Source organism: Balaenoptera borealis (genome assembly GCF_965194805.1).
Source record: "Balaenoptera borealis genome assembly, chromosome: 1".
In the NCBI taxonomy this organism is placed as follows: Eukaryota; Metazoa; Chordata; class Mammalia; order Artiodactyla; family Balaenopteridae; genus Balaenoptera; species Balaenoptera borealis.
In genome coordinates, this window is record NC_138860.1 from 82,420,374 (window position 1) to 82,442,043 (window position 21,670).

At 45.9% G+C, this 21,670-nt stretch overlaps 2 protein-coding genes and 1 long non-coding RNA gene across 4 annotated transcripts in view; 2 read left to right on the plus strand and 1 right to left on the minus strand.

The window, feature by feature from the left end:
• The window catches only part of TDRD10 (tudor domain containing 10), a 44,864-nt gene extending 28,036 nt beyond the window's left edge, over positions 1 to 16,828 (minus strand). The window contains exons 1-4 of the mRNA XM_082366422.1: positions 13,048 to 16,828; positions 12,054 to 12,112; positions 934 to 1,004; positions 123 to 279 (exon numbers count right to left, since the gene is read on the minus strand). Of these exons, the coding sequence (XP_082222548.1) occupies positions 123 to 279; positions 934 to 1,004; positions 12,054 to 12,112; positions 13,048 to 13,222 (462 nt within the window). The 5' untranslated portion in view covers positions 13,223 to 16,828. The remainder of the gene's footprint in view (positions 1 to 122; positions 280 to 933; positions 1,005 to 12,053; positions 12,113 to 13,047) is intronic.
• LOC309616598 lies at positions 1,000 to 9,314 on the plus strand. Its single transcript, XR_014237532.1, has 2 exons — positions 1,000 to 8,320; positions 8,661 to 9,314. It is a non-coding gene; the product is annotated as an uncharacterized lncRNA (long non-coding RNA).
• A 727-nt stretch (positions 16,829 to 17,555) lies between the features above and the next one.
• The window catches only part of SHE (Src homology 2 domain containing E), a 30,932-nt gene continuing 26,817 nt past the window's right edge, over positions 17,556 to 21,670 (plus strand). The window contains exons 1-2 of one of the 2 annotated variants that reach the window (XM_082355401.1): positions 17,556 to 18,676; positions 21,266 to 21,392. In XM_082355401.1, the coding sequence (XP_082211527.1) occupies positions 17,963 to 18,676; positions 21,266 to 21,392 (841 nt within the window). In that variant the 5' untranslated portion in view covers positions 17,556 to 17,962. The remainder of the gene's footprint in view (positions 18,677 to 21,265; positions 21,393 to 21,670) is intronic. The other variant, XM_082355402.1, reaches the window with a different exon arrangement.

A 21,670-nucleotide genomic window follows, 5' to 3' on the forward strand; every position in this document is an offset into this window, starting at 1 on the left:
CCCCTGCTTTGTCCACAGTAAGACTGGGATGGAAGGAGGAGGAAAGGACAGAAAGCAAAGTCGGCCAAGCTCTGAAGAGTGAGCACAGAGCAACCCAGAGCACAGAGAGGCCAGACACCGACCAGCAGCTCCTGGGTCCACTCAGTCACATCAGGGGTCCTCTTGGGAGACCTTCTGTTGGAATTCACGTACAGTTTTCGTTTGTGGAAGAGCTTCCCATTCAGCTCCTGGATCGCAAATGCCACTTTCTGCATGGAGCCCACATCTACAAATGCGAAGCTGCAAAGGAAGGAGAGGGCAGCTCTGAGCCCGGCTCAGAACAGAGCCGCAGGAGGGCACCAAGCCCAAGCCTAGGAAGAGTCTCCTCTCCCCTCCGTGGGGACAGGAGAGGGGCTGGGCCGACCCTAACACACAAGGAGGCCACAATGACATCCAGACTTGGGCTGGGATGGGCAGCAGGAGAGCCTGTCCTGGGTGTCCTGGGGATCGGGAGACACGTGCTGACCCTCTCACCATATACCATATGGCACGGCTCTGGGCTTCCTTCACACCGCTCCCCACAAAATTTCAAAGCCCTTTTACTGCCTGGAAAATAAGAAAGGGAAAATATGAGTAGGTCCAGATTTCAGGGGCAACCAAGGCTGAGGGAGGTACAGTAACTTGCCTCGAGTCAGAAAACAGAGCAAGGACATGACCAAAAGCAAACCCAGGTCTCTGGACTTCTAAACCAAGGTTGTATGGATAAGGCAGCATTAGTTGCCAAGTCAGAGGGCTGAATGTGGAAAGGGGGTTTCCCAAATGTCACTCTGCCAAGTCGCAGTGGGTGTGGCTTTGGGAGTTGTTGAGCTAGTCTGTAACATCAGTGCATCAGCAAAATGGACAAAGAGGAAAGGAGTTGCTTCCCAAAGAAAACAAAGGAAGAACAGTCATTACCATTTGCAGCCATTCTGGATTTTGTGGACATGGAGAGGGTTGAAGTCCTTTAGAAGGCACCGAATTTCCTCCTACAATGGCAGGGTTTAAAAGAGAAAGAGACCCAGAGACAAGACTTACAATCAGTTCTCAATGTTTCAGATCCCCAACCAGCTAATCTGTAATCAGCTGAACACATACTTAATGAGAACCTATGATGTGCTGAGCGTGCCAGGCTTTGTGCTGGGTGATGCAAATACAGAGACAAGGAAGATATGAGCCCTGCCTTCAATTGAAGCTCAACAGACGTGTGGGGTACAGACAAGTCAATCAAGTAAGCAGACCCTTTCACCAGAGGGTGCAAAACACCATAATGAGGAAGTACACACGCCTCCGGGAGTACACAGTATGGGTATCTAACTGAAATTTGGAGACGGTGGGCTTCCAGGAGGAAGTGACTTTTAATTTATTAGGAATCTAGGCTATCTCCCTTTCATGGCTACCTAGGTGGGGAGGCTTGCTTTAACCAAACCAACCATGCAAGGCCAACTGCCCCTGCTGACTCAGTCCTGTATTCGTGGCAATTTCCCTTCATTTCTTTCCTCACACGTCCGACAGACATTCAGCAAACATGGGTTACACACAGCGTTATGCTGAGTGTTACAGGAGATACTGATTTGAATTTGACATAAGCCTTGCACTCAAGGAGCTTATAGTTTGTAACTGCGTGATCTCTAACAGATGGGGCAGAGTGAAGTCTGAGGGTAAAAGTAAGGCCTGGAGTGGGCAGTGCACTGAGGGAGGACACACCGTCGCTGGTCAGCCTCTGAGGGAGCGCTCATATCCACCACGCCCTTCTCTGCAAGGCTCCCCTCCCCACTTTCCCCACTGCAGCCTGGCCTCCACTGGCCGGGTATATGGTCACCTCCCCTCCCTGGACATTTCTCTATCCCACTCTCAACTCTCCCTCCTGCCTGCCCTCAGGCTGCCTCCCATCCCCATGGACCCTGGTCCCACTCCTTCCCCTGGGCTGCCCTCCCTTTTCTGAGATAGCATCTACCCAACCCTGATGCCCTTTTGAGCGACACCCTATTTTTTCGCTTTTCTGCCAAAGGTGTAGAAAGAGCCGTGTCCGCTTAATGCCTCCGTTTCCTCCCCGCCCACTCCCTCCCGGCTGCCTGCAGTTTGGCCATGTTCCTGCTCTACTGAAAACACTTTCTTGCAGGTCACGGATGCACTCCCGCTGCCCACCGCAAAGGCTTCCCCTGAGGCCTCCCTGTCAACACCTACCTGCGCTTCTCCACTTCCTCCTTCCTCAGCTCCCCCACCAGCACATTACCACTATAAATTCCACACCTGTGATGAAAACCAATGTTTCCCTAGAAAATTCTACTTTGGAAAAATATATTTATACCATCTTCTGTTAAAAGCAGCTTTTACCAATCTAAAGTCACTTTGTTGGCTTCGGAAAAGAGAAATGCATAATGTATAGCTCATTTTTCTCAGTCTTCATATTTATATTACATTTAAAATCAAATTTTCTAATTTGCTTTTACTTTTAAATATTTAATGTTTATTACACATGAATCTATAAGATGCTGAGCAACAAGCAATTTGTGAGAACAAGCAATGTGTGCTTAGCATTTTCAGTTTATAAAGCATTTTCACATACCTTATTCCATTTGATCTTTAAAACTACCCTGTGAAGTGTACATTATTATTGTCCTCATTCTCAGAAGCATAAAATAAGGATCAGAAAGGTTAAGTGACTGTCCTAAAATTACACAGCCAATTTAGAGTCAGGATTTGAACCCCAGGCTTCTAACTTCAAATCCTACATTCATTTCGCGATATCATGCAAAACCATACCTTTCTTCTTGTCAAATTTTACCATAATTAAAATAAAAGAGGGAATTCCCTGGCAGTCCAGCGGTTAGGACTCCGCGCTTTCACTGCCGAGGGCGCAGGGTCAATCCCTGGTCGGGAAACTAAGATCCCACAAGCCGTGGGGCACAGCCAAAAATACATAGATATATAAATAATAAAATAAAAGAGAAAACTCCCATATTTTTGTACCTTCAATAGCAGATGTCAGGAAACCACAGCCTTGGGCCAAATCCAACCTACCACCCTTTTTGTAAGTAAAGTTTTACTGGAATGCAGCCATGCACATTCATTTACTTATTGTCTATGGCTGCTTACATGCTATTATTTACATTTTTGGCTAGAATACTTTATAGATGGTGTGATACTCTTCAATAATATTATATCGCTTTAGGAGGCTTGTATCTGGTTGTCTTACTTTTAGTGATGCTAAATTAATCAACAAATTCAGATAGTAACAGCCTGATTAAAACTGCCCATCAATATTTTACCTAATTGGGCTTCCCTGGTGGTACAGTGGTTGAGAATCCACCTGCCAATGCAGGGGACACGGGTTCGATCCCTGGTCTGGGAAGATCCCACATGCCACGGAGCAGCTAAGCCCGTGCGCCACAACTGCTGAGCCTGCACTCTGGAGCCCTCAAGCCACAACTACTGAAGCCCATGCACCTGGAGCCCTGCTCCGCAACAGGAGAAGCCACCACAATGAGAAGCCCACTCACCGTAATGAAGAGTGGCCCCCGCTCGCCACAACTAGAGAAAGCCCGCGCACAGCAACGAAGACCCAACGCAGCCAAAAATAAATAAATAAATTTATTTTAAAAAATATTTTACCTAATGCATTTACCATGCTCTGATAACTACTGTCTGAAACAGGTATTTTATTATGGTTTGCAGAATGATGATTTTCTATCATTTCTTCGGCATTTATGAGCTGAAGTTGCTCTGTAAAGAAATTTTTCTCATCCACTAGGGTCATTTGTTTGCCCTGAAATGGCACTGGTGTTGGAAAAGCAAGATAAACACTTATTCTTTCCCTTTAATTATCAAGTTTTATATTAATGAACTATTGTCTTGCTACCTTCAATGTGTCCAGCGAGCTTTGCTTTCTTTAGGTATTACTTCTTTAGGTATTACTACAAATTATTGCTTTTTATCACAGTAAGTTTTAATCAGAGGTAGTCATTAGTATTTTTGAAACGCAAATTTTCCCACCTTTGGCCTGTAGGACCCCCTTTTCCCTTGTTCTTATGCTTTTTTATTTTTATTTGGAAACTTTCAAACACATAGAAAATAGTATAACAACTCCCTATATACCTATCACTTAGACTTACTAATTCTCAATTCAAAAAAAGAAAAAAAAAGGAGCAAGCAAGGGCATCTGTTGCTTGTTTTCACTCCTTTGTGCTACAGCACGAACCCCCAATAAAGCTTTGCTTGCAAAAAGAAATTCTTAAGTCATGGACATTTACATGATTTCATCTACACCTCTCCCTACCACTAGGCTGTTCTGAAACAAATCTCAAACACCTCACCACTACATCTGCAAACATTCCAGCACATAGCTCCAAGCAACAAGTATCTCACCTCTAATCACAACCTCTCCCATCCCTTCAACCAAACCCTAATAGCCTTTGAGAGCTTTCCAGCTTTCTGGCATAACAGCTCCAGACCTGGAATCAGGCATTTCCCTAAGAAGGCCTAGTTCCTTTCAGTGGGGAATGGTATTTAAAGTGAGAAATCTAGCAGGTAGGAGCTTAATGCCACTGGGTTGTTACAGTACCAAGGTCTTTCAATGAACAGAGTTAGAAGATATGTATCTTTGAAAGGTAAAATAATCATTGTAATCATGGATTCTAACTCATATATAAGAGCTACAGATAGTTTTTATTTAATTTCTTTTATTTTTATATCTTTTCTCTTATGCTGAAAATCTTTATTCCTAACAACACTGAATACTTATTGTATCCTATTTTAAATATGTAACAGGTTCAAATAACAATACCAGATTACTACAGACAACAAAATTATTGAGTAAAGTTTAAGATTTCTTTGCAGTTCTTTTTATGCTTGTAGTATATCCTACTGAGGATATACAGTCAAAATACCATATTCTGAGGTCACCTGGAATAATTCTTTTCTCTGGCACATTTACATATTTTAAAGTCAAAACAATAATACAAGGTTTTGCGTTGTGGGTAGGGACAGAGAAGAGGGTGTCCCAGGAGAAGATGTCTGCATGGGGAGAAAAGTCTGAGCCCTTCCTGATTGATTGTTTCCCTTTGGGGCCCCCAGGGAGAATCCTGAGATTGAAATCAGCCTCAGTTTAGAAATCCCTTTAGTAGAGGACAGAGCAGGGCTTTGCAGCCCTGGGAATTTTTTTGCACTGATTTTTTATTTGCAGAAAATTTAAAGTCTTATTTTTATTAATGCCTTTAAAAAGAGGTGAGATTTTACTATTGATTTAATATTCAATGACTAAAACTATCTTGAGTGCAAAAAATAAAAATTTAAAAAAAAAATACAAGGTAAGTTCAGAAATTGTGCCACCATCTCCTTTCTACCCTTTTTTCCTTCCCTCCCCAGAGGTCACCGTCTTTATTCCCTTTTTATCCTTCCATTGTTAATTTTGGCAAATTTAAAGAGATATTCCATTCTCTTCCTCCCTTCTGATGCAAAAGATTGTTTGATTCTAGGTGTATTTTTATACCCGCTGACAGACTGAATGTGAAGTGTGAAAAACATATGAGGTATGAAACGAGAATATTTCCCAGGTTTTGGGCCATGTACTGAGATGGGGAAGACTGTGGGAGGAGCAGGCTGGACACATTAAGTCTGAAATGCCTATTAGTTGCCCAAGTAGAGATAAGGACTAGGCAATTGAATATACAAGTTCAGAGTTCATGGGCAAGGTACAAGCTGGGAATACAGATAACTGGTCATGATTTTCTACTACCACAATCATATCACCTGCACTAATGACACTTATTTCTGCCTTTCCAATTCTTATTCTTTTTCCTTGCCTATTGCACTGACCAAGACCACCTGTACAGTGTTGACAGTAATAGCAATAGCTGGTGTCCATATCTTTTTCCCGATCTCAAAGGGAAAGCTATCAAAGTTGTGTCCCTAAGTATTATATTTGCCGTACATTGTTAAGTCCTTAATCCATCTAGAATGCATTCCATGTATGTTATAAGGTAAAGGCCCAATTTCATTTTTCATGTATGGATAATGAAATGTCTCAGAACCAGTTTACTGAATAGTCCCTTCTTTCCCAACTGATCTACAATACCACCTGGTTACACACACCAACTGTTCATATATGCGTAGGTCTATTTCTGGACTTTCTACTCTGTTCCGTACGTTGACTATTAGCAATGCACCCACATCAAGGTCATCATTATTACAGTGGAAAATTTGCTCTCCTCTCTGTCCCCCTTATTCTTCTTCAGAAAGGTGCAGTTATTCATGGGACTGTTCTGATTCATGTAAATTTTAGAATCACCTTGTCAAGTTCTTTGGAAAACCTTTGGGTATTTTGATCACAATGGCATTGAATCTATATATCAATTTAAGGATCATAAAACTGATTCTTCTTATCCATCTCTTTATTTAGGTCTTCCTTAATGACCTTCAGTAAAGTCTCATAATTTTCTGTGTATATGTCTTGCACAACTTTTATTAAATTCTAGCTCTTTGTATTTTTTGCTCCTCTTGTATAGAAATACAATTGACTTTTGTATATTTAGCTTATATTCAACCAACTTAACTCTCAATAATTCTAACATGTCCAAGAGTCTTTCAAGCTTCAACTTAGGCAATCATCTACAAATAATGACAGCTTTGTTTTTTCCTTTCCAATTCTTACACCTCTTATTTTTTTTATTTTCTCACTTGCTCTAGCTAAGAAATCGCATAAAATGTTAAACAGAAGTGATAGAGGCACTCATGTCTTGTTCTTGATTTTAAAATACTTCTGTTTCCCAAGTGATCATGTTTTCTGTGTATTTTTTGTAGATACTCTTCATCAGATTTTGGAGGTTTCCTTCCATTCACAGTCTAAATGTTTTTCTGTGAATTGGGTTTTTAACTTTATCAAAGGTTAAATTTTAGCTTGAAGGTTCCCAGACCTTGTAAGTAATATGGATTTAAACCCCAAGTCACAAGAAATCAGGCCTACTGTTACATGTTCTTGGGGAGACTGCTTAGCCCTACCAGCCCCAGATCCAGGCCAAGACAGATTAACTTCCTCAACACCACCCTGGGCCAATGAGCAAAGTTTCTGTGGTTCACACTTTCACTAAGGGTCCAGCCCTTGAACAATCCTGCTTTTGCGGGGATGTCAGTTACCATTCCCCTCCTCACATAGGCCCAGAGTGTCATCTCCTGTCCTGACATGGCTGTTATAATCCAATCTACTCTTTGGGTTTTGAGGTAGGCACAGAACCTAGGGCAATGGCCAGACTCTCCTGGTCCTGGTTATTGCTTATTTGGGGTCCTCTTAATTTTCCTTACTTTCTTAGGAGTCAGATATGTATTTAAAAGTGGTATTTCCTATATTTTAGCTTCTATTTCCAAGTATTTTCTTATGAGAGGGTTTTCAGGTTATCTAACCTATCATAATTATGGAAACAGAGGCATTTGAAGATTTTAAATCCATTTGGCATCATGAAGGTTACTCATATACTCAGCAAGACCAGTTTGAGAAAACTGGTGAGGGCAGAAAGCAAACCAATGGGTTCAAGAATAAGTGTGTGATCAATTTCAAAACTTACTACAAAGCTACAGTAAGCAAGTGCAGTACTGGCATAAGGAAAGACATACAGATCAATGGAATAGAAAGAGACTCCTGAAATAAACTGCTACATTTATGGTCAACTGATTTTTAACAAGGGTGCCAAAATAATTCAATGGGGAAAAATAATCTTTTTAGCAAATGATGCTAGGACAACTGGATATCTACATGCAAAAAAAATGAAACTGACCCCTACCTCAAACCACACAGAAGAATGAATTCAAAAAGGATCACAGGACTTCCCTGGTGGCACAGTGGTTAAGAATCCTCCTGCCAATGCAGGGGACACAGGTTCAAGCCCTGGTCCACGAAGCTCCCACATGCCATGCAGCAACTAAGCCCATGCGCTACCACTACTGAGCCTGCACTCTAGAGCCCACGAGCCACAACTACTGAGCCCACGTGCCACAAATACTGAAGCCTGCGCACCTAGAGCCTGTGCTCCGCAATGAAGAGCGGCCCCCGCTCGCCACAACTAGAGAAAGCCTGCACACAGCAACAAAGACCCAATGCAGCCAAAAATAAATAAATTAATTTTTAAAAAACAGATCATAGACTTAAATATGAGAGCTAAAACTATAAAACTCTTAGAAGAATGCATAAGTGTACATCCTTGTGATCTTGGATTAGGCAATGGATTCTTAGATATGGCACCTAAAGCACAAGCAACCAAAGAAAAAAACAGAAAATTGGAATGCATCAAAATTAAACTTCTGGGCTTCCCTGGTGGCGCAGTGGTTGAGAATCTGCCTGCCAATGCAGGGGACACGGGTTCGAGCCCTGGTCTGGGAAGATCCCACATGCCGTGGAGCAACTGGGCCCGTGAGCCACAATTGCTGAGCCTGCGCGTCTGGAGCCTGTGCTCCGCAACAAGAGAGACCGTGATAACGAGAGGACCGCGCACCGCGATGAAGAGTGGCCCCCGCTTGCCGCAACTGGAGAAAGCCCTCGCACAGAAACGAAGACCCAACACAGCCATAAATAAATAAATAAATAAATAAAATTAAAATGTCTGTAATACACTAGCCAAATTAAAAAAAAAAAATTAAACTTCTGTGTTTCAAAGGACACTATAGAGAAACTAAAAATACAACTGATGGGAGAAAATATTTGCAATCATATATCTGATAAGAGACCTGTGTCCAGAATGTATAAAGAACTCTTTCAACTCAATAATAAAAAGACAAACTGATTTTAAAATGGGCAAAGGATCTGAATAGATATTTCTCCAAAGAAGATATACAAATGGCCAAAAAGCACATGAAAAGATGCTTATTAATTATTAAGAAAACGCAAATCAAAACCACAATGAGATACCACTTCACATCCACTAGATGGCTATAATCAAAAAGACAGGGACTTCCCTGGTGGCGCAGTGGTTAAGAATCCGCCTGCCGGGCTTCCCTGGTGGCGCAGTGGTTGAGAATCTGCCTGCCAATGCAGGGCACACGGGTTCGAGCCCTGGTCCGGGAAGATCCCACATGCCGCGGAGCAGCTAAGCCCACGCACCACAACTACTGAGCCCACGTGCCACAACTACTGAAGCCCGTGCACCTAGAACCCGTGCTCCACAACAAGAGAAGCCACCGCAATGAGAAGCCCGCGCACCGCAACTAAGAGTAGCCCCCGCTCGCCGCAACTAGAGAAAGCCCGTGCGCAGCAACTAAGACCCAATGCAGCCAAAATTAAATAAATAAAATAAATTTATTAAAAAAAAAAAGACAGACAATAACAGATTTGGGCAAGGAAGTAGAGAAACTGGAATCCCCATACATTGCTGGTATGAATGTGAAATGGTACAGCTCTTTTGGAAAACAGTTTGGCACAGAGTTATCATGTGACCCAATAACTTCACTCCTAGGTGTATACCAAAGACAACTGGAACATATGTTTACACATAACGTGTACACCAATGTGCAGAGCAGCATTATTCATAAAAATCAAAAAGTGGCAACAACCCAAATGTCCAGTGATGAATGGATAAACAAATTGTGGTATATCCATATAAATATTTTAGCCATAAAAAGGAATGAAGTACTGAGACATGCTATAAAACATGTGAACCCTGAAAACATTATACTAAGTGAAAGAACACACAAAATGCCACACGTTATATGACTTCATTTACATGAAATAGCCAGGATAGGCAAATCCATAGAGACAGAAAGTAAATTAGTGGTTGCCAGGGGCTGGAGGAAGAGAGGAAGAGGGACTGCTAATGGGTATGAGATTTACTTGGGGGTGATGAAAATATTCTGGAATTAGTGGTGATGCCTGCACAACCTTGTGAATATACTAAAAACCACTGAATTTTATGCTTTAAAATAATGAATTTTATGGTATGTGATTTATATCTCAATAAAAAAAGAAATGTTAATAAAGTAAAAACTCCTGGCTACTGTTATTGCTATGAATAATAGATCATCTTTCATCTCTGATCCAAGACTTTCATCTTTTACCAACCAAATCTGTTGGTTTGCAAGCAGGGTAAAGTCGCAGACACTTACTTCACGGTTCTTGATGAGGCATTAATGTTTTTCTGTTTTGTTTTTTTTTAATTAATTAATTGATTTATTTTTGGCTGCACTGGATCTTCGCTGCTGAGTGGGCTTTCTCTAGCTGCGGCGAGCGGGGGTTTCTCATTGCGGTGGCTTCTCTTGTTGTGGAGCATAGGCTCTAGGCGCGCAAGCTTCAGTAGTTGTGGTGCACAGGCTTAGTTGCTCCGCAGCATGTGGGATCTTCCCGGACCAGGGCTCGAACCCGTGTCCCCTGCGTTGGCAGGCAGACTCTCAACCACGGCACCACCAGGGAAGTCCGGCATTAATGTTAAAATAAGAAACTTCTTTTTAAAAACCTACTTCTTTAGCTCAAGTCTTTCCTCTCCTATGAGACTGGTCTGCGTTTGTTAAGTTGGAAGAAAGCACCGTGGGGAAGGCTGCTGCTTTCCTGTGAAGGGGGCAAGGATCAAAGGCCCCCTATACCACGGTGTGGGTCAGCATAGCCAAGCAAGCGCCAGGTGCTGGGCTGCCAAACAGGGTCTACTGGAGAGAGGTGGCAGAGCCTCTCAGTGCCTCGCCTCCCCAAGACCACTGCAGAACTGCCTGCAGGGCTCCTGCCCTCATCTCACTGTCAAATAATGGGTTGTAGCAGCCTGCCAACAAGAGGAAGGGGAATCAGCCCCACTACTCTCTTCTCTCAGATGCCACGAATCCCCCAACCCAACCCTTTGACTCTTGGTTTAATTCACTGGGTCAAAATGAATTACTTCATTCTCTGGCTCCAATACCATGCTCTTCTCTCTTTGTCAGATAAAAACATAATAGGTCCATCTCTTTTTATGGTGAGTTGTTTACACGTCTTATCGATTATGTGGTTTGGTACTTGGGGGCAACTGGACATGGACTCAACTCTTGGCTGACCACTCACTAGGTCTGTGCACTTGGGTAGGGGGGACCTCTTAGAGCCTTGGCTGCCTCATCTCCAAGATGGAAATACCACCCACCACCCAGAGTTATTATAAGAATTTAATAAAACCACACTAATGAAGCATTTAGCCTATTTCCCAGAGCATCTCTGATAATTAAAATATAGTAACTGGTGTAAAAGGAATAAGGCACAATTTGAGCAGAGAAGATTGAGTTTAGCTAATTGGCAAGGGGGCACGAGACCAGGACATTTTTGAAAAATGTCTGACATGCAGCAGGGGCTCCACAAAAGTTACTTTCTCTCATCCTTCATCTAAGACTGAGCTTGAGCGCAAGGACCAGGTTATCTTTTAGGGTGCTGAGTGAGCCTCAGGCACATTATTCTGCATTACGCGCAAATTTTTTAATGTTCCAAAAAAATTAAAAAGCCAGGGGATGCTTCAAATCAGTAGATTACACTTCCGTTCTCTTTTCACCTGTACTTCAAATGCACTTATTACAAATTTTAAGGACTTATGTTGTTCTATAGTTATTTCAGGTTTGGTGGTCTGGCCTCCCCAAATAGACAGGAAGATTCCGGGGGTCAAATATGGTTGTTTATATTCTACTCTCTAAGTACACAGCCAACTGACTGAACTGGTTCATTTCAAAGTGAAATGAGTGTAGTTTCCTGGCTGAGACCCCACTGCTCCCTATGACCAAAGGATCGGCAATTGAACCCTCACAAGGCCCCCTTCCTAAAGGGAAGCTGCCTAACTGCGGCCCCTCCATTCAAAGCGATAAGGAGGGTGACCACCCATCCAGGTTTACACGGATGGTTGGATGCAGGATGCCCCACACTAAAAGTGGGAAGTCCAAGGCAAACTGTGAGTTGGCTGTGAGCTGGTCAGCGTAGTCACCAACTAGTGACTACTTGCACATTCGTAGCTCTAACATACCTTTTAAAACTGGTAAAACTGTTACTGGCAGGTTTAAGTCATATGGGGCAGACCAAAGAAGATAAGAAGCAACCGTTCACAGAGAGTGAAGCATACCTCAGAGATATCCAGCGGGAGATTGCCAACGTACACCTCTGTCTCTCTTTTCTTGAATCCTAAGAAGAAAAATAGCGAAAAAAAAGGCAGGTGTAAGGCTAGAGGATTCAGAGGAGTTAGAACATGCGGTAAGTGACACATTTTCCTCAATGTTAAGACATACACACACAGTCCCTTACAAACATTCCTCCCCCGTGATCAATGAACGGTTATACAGCACTCAATGGGTCAGCAAACACTTATCAGTGTTATGGGAGTGGTCCAGTGTTAAATGTTGGCCTTGGATATCACTGCCTTCAAAGCAGGAGCATACTCTCTGGGGGCTGGGAGGACAGCGAGTCATCAGCACACCCGGAATCCAGCGCTTTCAATGGGGTAGTTTCAGGACCAACGGGGGTAGTATTTCAAAGTTAACATTCAGCTGAAGGAGGGAAGGAAGGGGGGTGGTTAATGCAGGAGGGAGGCAGAAGGGAATCCAGGCAGAGGGCAGAGCACACGCAAAGGCATGGAGATGCGAAAAGGCCCGGGCGCCTGGAGTCAGGAATAGCTAGACGCACGCTGCAGCTGGGTGCGTGGCGAGAGCAGAGGGAAGAAAGGCAGTCCAGGCCAACTGCTGAAATCGCTGACTGCTGCCCACAGCAGTCTCAGCAGAGTCCACTGGCTGTGAGAAGGAGGTGAGGGGTTTAATCAGAGAGCTGACATCCACACGGCTAGGTTGCAGAGAGATCACTTTGGAGATGGTGGAGGGTGAAATGGGAGGAGATAAGGATTAAAAAGAAGTATGGGGTTAGGAGCAGCGAGCGCAACAGCACCTGAGGGTCCGCACTGTGTGTGGCAGAGGGATGCATCCCTCACGTGAAAGGAAACGTGGTGACGGACTGGAGCAAGGGCAGGGTCTCAGGTTTCATGCTTGAAGAGAAACTGAGTAGATTAATTAGAATCCAGGTGATAGACTGAGGGTCCCAGCACCAGTCAAACCCCCAAGCTAACTCACTTGGAGATTTCTGTTCCTCCAACACTCCATTCTTCCCAAGTACTTCAGCAGAGGGTCGGAAGTCACTGCTGCTCCAGGACCTGTCAAACACAGGTCTTAGCACTGCACCTCCCAAGGCCAAACTCCAACAGAAGGAGTTTGGGCATAACAAGCAGGGCCCGGCATAAGCCTCCATAACCCGCTTCCTGACAGAGGGTTTCCCTTCCTCCTTCCAGACTCAGGTTCCAAGCACGAAGCCCTCCACTGGATCTTTTTAATCACTAATTGTTAAAGCACATTTAGGGTCAGAATCAAAGGGCAAGAAATGCTGGGGTTGACTCCTAAGCTCTGGGCATTGGGAGGCAGGAGCAGGAGGAAGAGAAGGCTGTGGGGTGGAAGGAGGCTTGTTTATCAGCAAAAGCAAACAACTTACATGCTGCAGTTTCTTTCCAACAGGCTCTCCTGCAAAGCCAACCAGCCACAGTTAGAGGAATGCCAGGATCATTCACCATCACATTACTGAATAGGTGCTGTGGCGGGCAGAATCATGCCCCCCAGCAAAGTGGTCCATATCTTCATCCCCAGAACCTATTAAGGGTTCTGGTCACCAATTCCAATGTAGGGGGGGAGCAATTTTACCACACCACCAAGCACTGCTCCAGACACCAGCTGGGTGTCCTACAATGCAACTCAATTCTGATACTGTCTACCCAGGAGATAGCATCAGATTCCACAGGTTAAGGGCTCAGTCCCATAGGACTGCCCCGCTTCAGACACCAGTCACCTGCAAGCCCAGGTTGTCACCTGCACTTCTGACTGACCACCTATAGACTGGAGGTTCCCACGACCCCTCCTTGGGTCCCATCAATTTGCTAGAGTGGCTCACATCTCAGAGAAACATTTTCCCTACTAGATTGCCGTTTATTTAAAAAGTATATAACTCAGGAACAGCCAGATGGAAGAGATGCATGGGGCAAGGTATAGGGAAAGGGCACAGAGCTTCCAAGCTCTCTAGGTGCGTCACTGTCCCCAAATCTCTACTGTGTTCACCAACCCAGAAGCTCTCAGAACCCATACTTTTGAGTTTTTATGGAGGCTTCATTGCAGAGGCATGACTGATTAGCCCTTGGTTCTTTTCCTGCAGGTAAGAAGGCTGTCAAAGTCATTTTAAAGGGATTTTTTTTTTCTTTACTTTGGGAGAAACAAAAATTAAAACGTTAAATTTTAAAAGAAAGTAGTAACGCTGTCCTCTAAATTGTTCCCAGCTGTAGGAGGAAACTGCTTTAGTTGCAACTAAGTTTAAACAGAACTAACAGTGGTTAAGATAATTAAAAGGTTGAAGTATTGATGAATAAAAATAGAGAGGTTTATGGGCAGAATCAGGCTATGGCTGTTACTCCCAATTTCCTGGTAATCCCTGGAAAAGTCTATGGGCTTTTGGAACAGGGAGGGCACCAACACCTCCCAAGCAAGGGCCCAGCATAAATCTTTCAAAGATGCCTTTAAGGGCCTGCCAGGTGCTATGCTAACTAAACAGCTAATGTACGTTGTCTCATTTAATCCTCATGGAAACTCTCAGAACTTGCCATTATTACCCCACTGTACAGATGAAGTCCTGGAGGCTCAGAGACCATAATCTGGTAGTCTGTCCAAGATCACTTAATTTATGCTCATAAATAGAGAAGCCTGTTTTTTGAATTCAAACCATATGACTCAAAAGTCATGAGCTTCCACTCTATTGCTTGGTCTGGAAAAGTGTCTTATTTGTGTTTTTAAAAAGACAAAGAGTAGGACTTCCCTGGTGGCGCAGTGGTTAAGAATCCGCCTGCCAATGCAGGGGACACGGGTTCGAGCCCTGGTCCGGGAAGATCCCACATGCCGCGGAGCAACTAAGCCCGTGTGCCACAACTACTGAAGCCCTGGCGCCTAGAGCCCGTGCTCCACAACAAGAGAAGCCACCGCAATGAGAAGACTGGGCACAACAACGAAGAGTAGCCCCTGCTTGCTGCAACTAGAGAAAGCCCGCGTGCAGCAATGAAGACCCAACGCAGCCAAAAATAAATAAATTTATTTAAAAAAAAAAAAAAAGACAAAGAGTATATAAAGAACTCTTACAACTCAATAATAAGGCAAATAGGGAGTTCCCTGGTGGTCTAGTGGTAAGGATTCGGCGCTTTCACTGCAGAGGCCTGGGTTCAATTCCTGGTCAGGGAACCATCCTGCATGCAGCCAGGCGCAGTCAAAATAATAATAATAATAATAATGCAAATAAACCAATTAAAAGTGGACAAATCATCTGATAGACATTTCTCCAAAGATAAACAAATGTCCAATAAGCACATGAAAAAGACTCTCAACATATTTAGCCATTAAGGAAATGCAAATCAAAGCCACAATGATACATCACATCCACTAGGAGGGCTATACTATAAAAGACAGACAATAAGTGTTGAGATGTGGAGAAATGGGAACCCTCATGTTGCTGGTGGGAACGTAAAGTGGTGCCGTTTGGCACACAGTTTGGCAGTTTCTCAAAAAGTTAAAGAGAATTCCATATGACCCGGCAATTCCACTCCTGGGTATCTACTCAAGATAAATTAAAATTGATGTCCACCAAAAACTTGTTCACAAATATTCACAGCAGCATTGTTCACAATATCCAAAAAAAAACAACTCAGGGACTTCCCTGGTGGTGCAATGGTTAAAGAATCTGCCTGCCAATGCAGGGGACACGGTTTCGATCCCTGGTCGGGGAAGATCCCACATGCCTGCCATGGAGCAACTAAGTCCTTGTGCCACAACTACTGAGCCTGCGTGCTGCAACTACTGAAGCCCACACACCTAAAGCCCGTGCTCCGCAGCAAGAGAAGCCACCGCAATGAGAAGCCCACGCACTGCAAGGGAAGAGTGGCCCCAGCTCGCCACAACTAGAGAAAGCCCACACGCAGCAACGAAGACCCAACGCTGCCAAAAATAAATTAAATTTTTTAAAAAAGAAACAACTCAAATGATCATCAGTTGACAGATGAACAGATAAATAAAATGTATACCCAAAGAATGGAATATTATCTGGCAATATAAATGGACTAAAATATTGATAAATGCCACAATGTGGATGAATCTCAAAAACGTGATGCTACAGTAAGAAACCAGACACAAAGGGCCACATATTGTATGATTCCACTTATATGAAAAGTCCAGACTAGACAAATCTGTAGAGACAGAAAATAGATTGGTGGCCGCCTAGGGCTGGGGGGGGGCGGGGAATGAGGAGTGATTGCTAACAAGGTTTCCTTTTGGCGCCCCAAATGCTCTAAACAGGGAAATGTTCTAAAATTAGATTGTGGTGATGGCTGCACTGTAAATATACTAAATACCGTTTAATCGTACACCTAAAACAGGTGAATTTTATGGTATGCAAATTATACCTCAATAAAGTTGTTTTTTTTTTAAGGTAAGGCACATTTTCAAGAATGGCTGGTATAAGCAAGCATTTCTTTTCCCACTCCACCTCACAAACCAACGCCCACACAAATGAAGCCAATGAGTGGCCAGGATCATTTAGTCCCCATGGCTTGTATTGGATTTAGAACGTATTGCTTTAGCCTCAACAGCACGTTTAGTTTTTTAAGCTAAAAAGGTTTTAAATTTAAAGTTTTTAAATTCAGTCTGCTATCCACTCCCACCCACCAACCCCACTAAAAATCAGTTCTGCAGACGCACCTGGCGAGAGCAAGCGACAAGCTCCGAGGGGTAACACGCGCCCCGCCACCCTGGAGAGGAAATGAGAAGTGCAGTTTCCACAAACGCCTCCCAACGCTCAGGTCCCCGCCACCGCCTGCCCGGCAGCCCGGGGCCAGGAACCAAAAAGCCGTACCTCCCCCCTGCCAGGTACATCCAGCCTGCAGCCCAGACGCTAAGCCTTGGCCCATTCCAGCGCACTCCTACTCCTCCGACGCCCGCGGGGCACGGGGCGGGGCCGCCCCTCCGCAGCCAATCCCCGGGCGGCTGCAGCCCGGCCGGGCGGGAAGATCTGTGTGCTAGCTGCGCCGCGCCGGCAGTGCTCGCTGGGACCGTAACTGCACCGGCTCGGGAGCAAGCGCCCGCGGGCCCTGCTCCCGCTTTTAATAGACACCCTCCCCCCACACCCCCCCCCAAAATATGCTTGCAGAGAGAGTGGAGCGAGTGACCGTGGCGCGCGCCTAGCTCTTTTAGGAGTGGAGGGGCTCCCATCCTGGGTGGGAGAGGTGCACGTGGCGCACTTGGGCTGCCTTTGAAGGCAGCGTCCAGCCGAGACCGGCTCAGTGCAGATGGGGAGCTGCTTGCCCAAAAAGTGGGGGGCCCTAACCACGCGGGCGCAACCGGTCAGCACGTAGAGCTGCTGCTACCTTCCCCCGAACACGCACCCCGGACCCGCCTCTGCGGAGGCGCTGACCCCGGCGCCCCCGGATCTGGGCGGGAGGTGGCGGGCGGGGAGGCGCCAGCCTCGGAGGGGAGGGGCGCGCGGAGAGGGCGGGCTGCCCGCTGGCGGCCCACCGTCCGTCGCGGCGCCGGGGACACTCCTGCCGCCTCCGCTTCGTCTCCCCTGGTCTCCGGGAGTGTGGGCAGGGCTGTCCCGGGGCTTCCGTGGGCCCGGCCTCTCCCACTTCGGGAGGAAAAAGCAGGGGAAGCCCCCGGCGCCCGCCGCCCCCGGAGACCCGCGGAGCCCCCAGCCGTGCAGGCGCTGAAGACGAGCTCGGGCGGGGCCCCGGTGCGTCGTGCCTGTCGCCGTCCGTGTCCGGAGCGGCGGCTCGCGCCCGCCCGCTCGGCGCCCCGAGCCCCCCGCCCCGGGCCGTAGGGGCCCCACCCTGCGGGTAGTAGGCGACGGCCGGCCCGGGACGAGCGGAGCAGCCGTCGCGGGGCCTCGCCGCGGCCTCTAGCGCCCCAGCCCCGGGGAATGCAGTGGCCCCCGGCCCCTGGCGCTTCTCCGTGTCTAAGCTGGGCCTCCTCGCTCGCCTGCTCCGCGGCCACGACGCTCCTGAGCCGCGCCGGCCGGGCCCCCCTCATGGCGGCCAAGTGGTTCAAGGAGTTCCCCCTGAACCTGAAGACAGTGTCGGAGCGGGCCAAGCCCGGCGGCGGGGGAGGCGGCAAATTGCGCAAGAACTCGGAGGCGGGCGGCGCGGGGCCCGCCCCGGGCAAGGGCCGAAAGAACTCGGCGGCCGAGCTGGGGAGCAGCCGGGCCGGGGTCGGCCCCCCCAAGGATAGCCGGCTATCCCGAGACAGCCTACAGGGTCTGATTCAGGCCGCCGCGGGCAAGGGCCGCAAGAACTCCCGGGCCACCGAGGAGGAGCCCCACCGGGGCGCGGCCAAGAGCTCAGGCTGCAGCACCTACATCAACAGGCTCATCAAGGTGGACACTCAGGAGAAGAATGGGAAGAGCAACTACCCCAGCAGCAGTAGTAGCAGCAGCAGTAGCAGCAGCAGCCCTTCCTCCGCGTCCTCTTCCCCTTCCTCCCTGGGACCCGAACTGGAGAAGGGCAAGATTATTAAGCAGCAAGACACGGTAAGAATACAACCTCCCTTGGACCACCTCTCCCCTACTGAAGCGGAACAATGGGAAGGGAGCATCGTCAACCCGCTAAACTCTAGGGTTCTTTATACCTCAGAGAAGGTGAGGATGTATTTACCCCCTGTAACATTTGATGACTCCTAAGTGACCATTTAAAATAATTAGATTTTTTTTTTTAATCTTGAAAAATTCGCCTTCTAGCGTTGGGGAACTTGGCAGAAATGTACTTTCCATTTAATTTTGTTATCAGTTTAGAAGAATAATTGAATGAGACAGTTGGGTGCTTTGTTAAATTTGATCCCCTTGTAGAAGTGGTTTATTTTAATTTAGAAATCCAGGGGAATTGCAAAGCTAGATTTGTGTGTAAATTTTATCCTTCTTGAGCATAAGGAATGGTAACCTCTAAACTGTTTAAGTACTGATTTCAACTGCCCCCTTCTCTGCTAGTTTGGAAGCGCCATCGTTCTTTGCACTTCAACCCAGTAAAGGGTTTCTCAGCCCTTCACTAGCACCACAAGATTACAGCCCTTTCATTCATCCCATGAACATTTGCTGTGCAGGAGCCATATAGGATAAGGGGCACAGGGCTCTAAGGACTGCGGAGGCTACAGAATAGGACAAGGAAATGCCCTGAAGGGAAATTACAGATCAGGACAGAAGGTGTTTCCTGCTTCTTACACACTGGAGGTTTTCTGGGTGCTGTCCAGTGTGAGACAGTTAAGAAAAGGACTGTGAACATGTGAAGAGACCCGCTTCATTCTTACAGAGATGAGTTGGGGTTTTGTTTCTTTTTTTTTTTTTTTTTTGGCTGCGTTGGGTCTTAGTTGCAGTGCTAAGGCTTCTCCCTAGTTGTGGCATGAGGGTTTTCTCTTCTCTAGTTGTGGTGCGCAGGCTCTAGAGCACGTGGGCTCTGTAGTTTGAGGCGCGAGAGCTCAGTAGCCCTGCACGTGGGATCTTAGTTCCCCGACCAGTGATCGAAACCCCGTCCCCTGCATTGTAAGGTGGATTCTTTACCCCTGGACCACCAGGGGAGTCCCTATTCGTTTGTTTTTAAATCTGCTGTTCTGTGTGAAGGAGAGAGAGAAGAGCTCACACCCAGCTTTCAGACTCCAGCCCAGGCGATCACTTCCCTGTCATGAGAACTTTAATTTTCTCTTGCCCAGGCTTCAAACATGTGGCCCACCCGGATGGAGTCAGGAGTGGTAGCACATACCACGTGTGTCTGCACTGGCACTTCTATTCATTCCTCCACTTATTCTCTCCACAAGTATTTACAGCATGCCTACCCCCCTGCCAGACACTGCCAGGAGAGCCGTGGAAGGATGACCAGCTTGTCCAGACATTAGTCAGTGGTCTCTCCATGTGTTTAACTAGATTGTAAGCACCTTGCAGCCAAGCACTGAGTATCATGCTTCGTGTTCCTCGCTGTACCTTGGGGATGCAGTACACGTGTTCAGGCAAGAAGAATGGAGTGAGGGAGTGAATGGTAACCACAGCCCTCTGCAGTGATTGCCCGGTTATTGGTCATCGCTTCTAGATGTCTAAAGTTTCTTAGGCCATCTCCTCCCAGGAAGAGGACTCTCATCCAGGCTGTCCCCTCCTCCTCACTTCTCCCTGTTTATCTGGATTCTTCTGCCAGCTCCAGTGGTGCTTCTCTGTGAACTCTTTGGAGAATGTAATCAGAGATTCTACCAAGGCCTGGGGCTTCCTCCCTTAATTTTGATTCACCTTTGGTTTTTATTCCTCTCTTTCTCTTTAACTGGAATAAGTAGTTTATCTATACTATCCTAGCTGTTTATTTGTGGAGCCACATTGATAATAGGGAAAGTGCTGTGCTTTAAAAATGAATATATCTTTTTTCCCCATAAAGCTCTTCCTCCCTGAGAAGCACCTGTCAAGCTCAGACTCCCTGAGCTCCCACATTGTCACCCAGCTGCTGCAGAACAGAACTATTGCACTCACACCACCTTCCCAGGCACTTTTCTATTTTTGGAAGGATGGATGCTTTCTGTAGCAAATACGGATCAAAACTCTATCTGATTGTAGTCTATGAGAATCAGTCTGCCTGTAAATTATTGAACCTAGAACTCCCACAATACTCTTTAGCTCTGACCTATTTCTTAGGCTTCTTATTATGAAGCCTGCCTCTTTAGAGCTGTTACAAATTCCTTGAGGACAAAAAGTAAGTCTTGGTCTTATTTTATTCCCTCTCAGTGCCTAGCCAGTGCTGGTGGATGTTCAGTATCAGTGGGTGATGGGCTGACTTAACCATGGCTATATTGCTCAACTGGTTGGCATTAAAAAAACCAAAATCGTGGAAAATGTAGTAGACCAGTTCATTTTTTTGTGCTCTAAAGCCATAGACATCTTCCACCTTCTGCCATCCACCCCTGCTACACTTTAACCAGCAAATGCCTTATTGCTTGGGGAGAGAGAGGGAGGTGAGAAGAGCCTTGGGTATAAGCAGGAGAGTTTAGATGGATTGTTGCCAGTCAATTATACTACCAAAATAAACCAGATGTTTGTCCAACTGGGTGGATAATAGCATAATCAAGTGCAAAAGCTCTTCAGAACTGGTTGGAAATTTTGACCTCTTTTTGGGTCTGCAGGTTTTTTAGCAGTCTTTCTGATACCATTGTCACTCTGGTATATGACAGTCCTTAGCAACTCCCCTGTCTGGTTCTTTTACAGGTCATCATTTTAGAAGACTATGCTGACCCTTATGATGCTAAACGGACGAAAGGCCAAAGGGATGCAGAGAGAGTAGGGGAGAATGATGGATACATGGAGCCCTATGATGCACAGCAAATGATAACAGGTTTGTAACCAGGAGCTGCTTCATACAGACTGAAATCTCACACTCACTCGGAACGTAGTAAAAAATAATCACCAGTGTGTATTTTGGGAAGAGGGGCGAAGGGACTATACCAGATCCTGCTGAGTGGAAGAAGCAGAAATTAGACTCAAAACTAAAGTCAGAATATCTAGTTCACATCCCTAATGGTTTTGTGTCCTTCAGTTTTAGAATTTGTGGGAGTCTCTAAAGTTTTTCTAATTCTATGCAAAATGACACTTGTGAATTTGCAGATCTGCTCA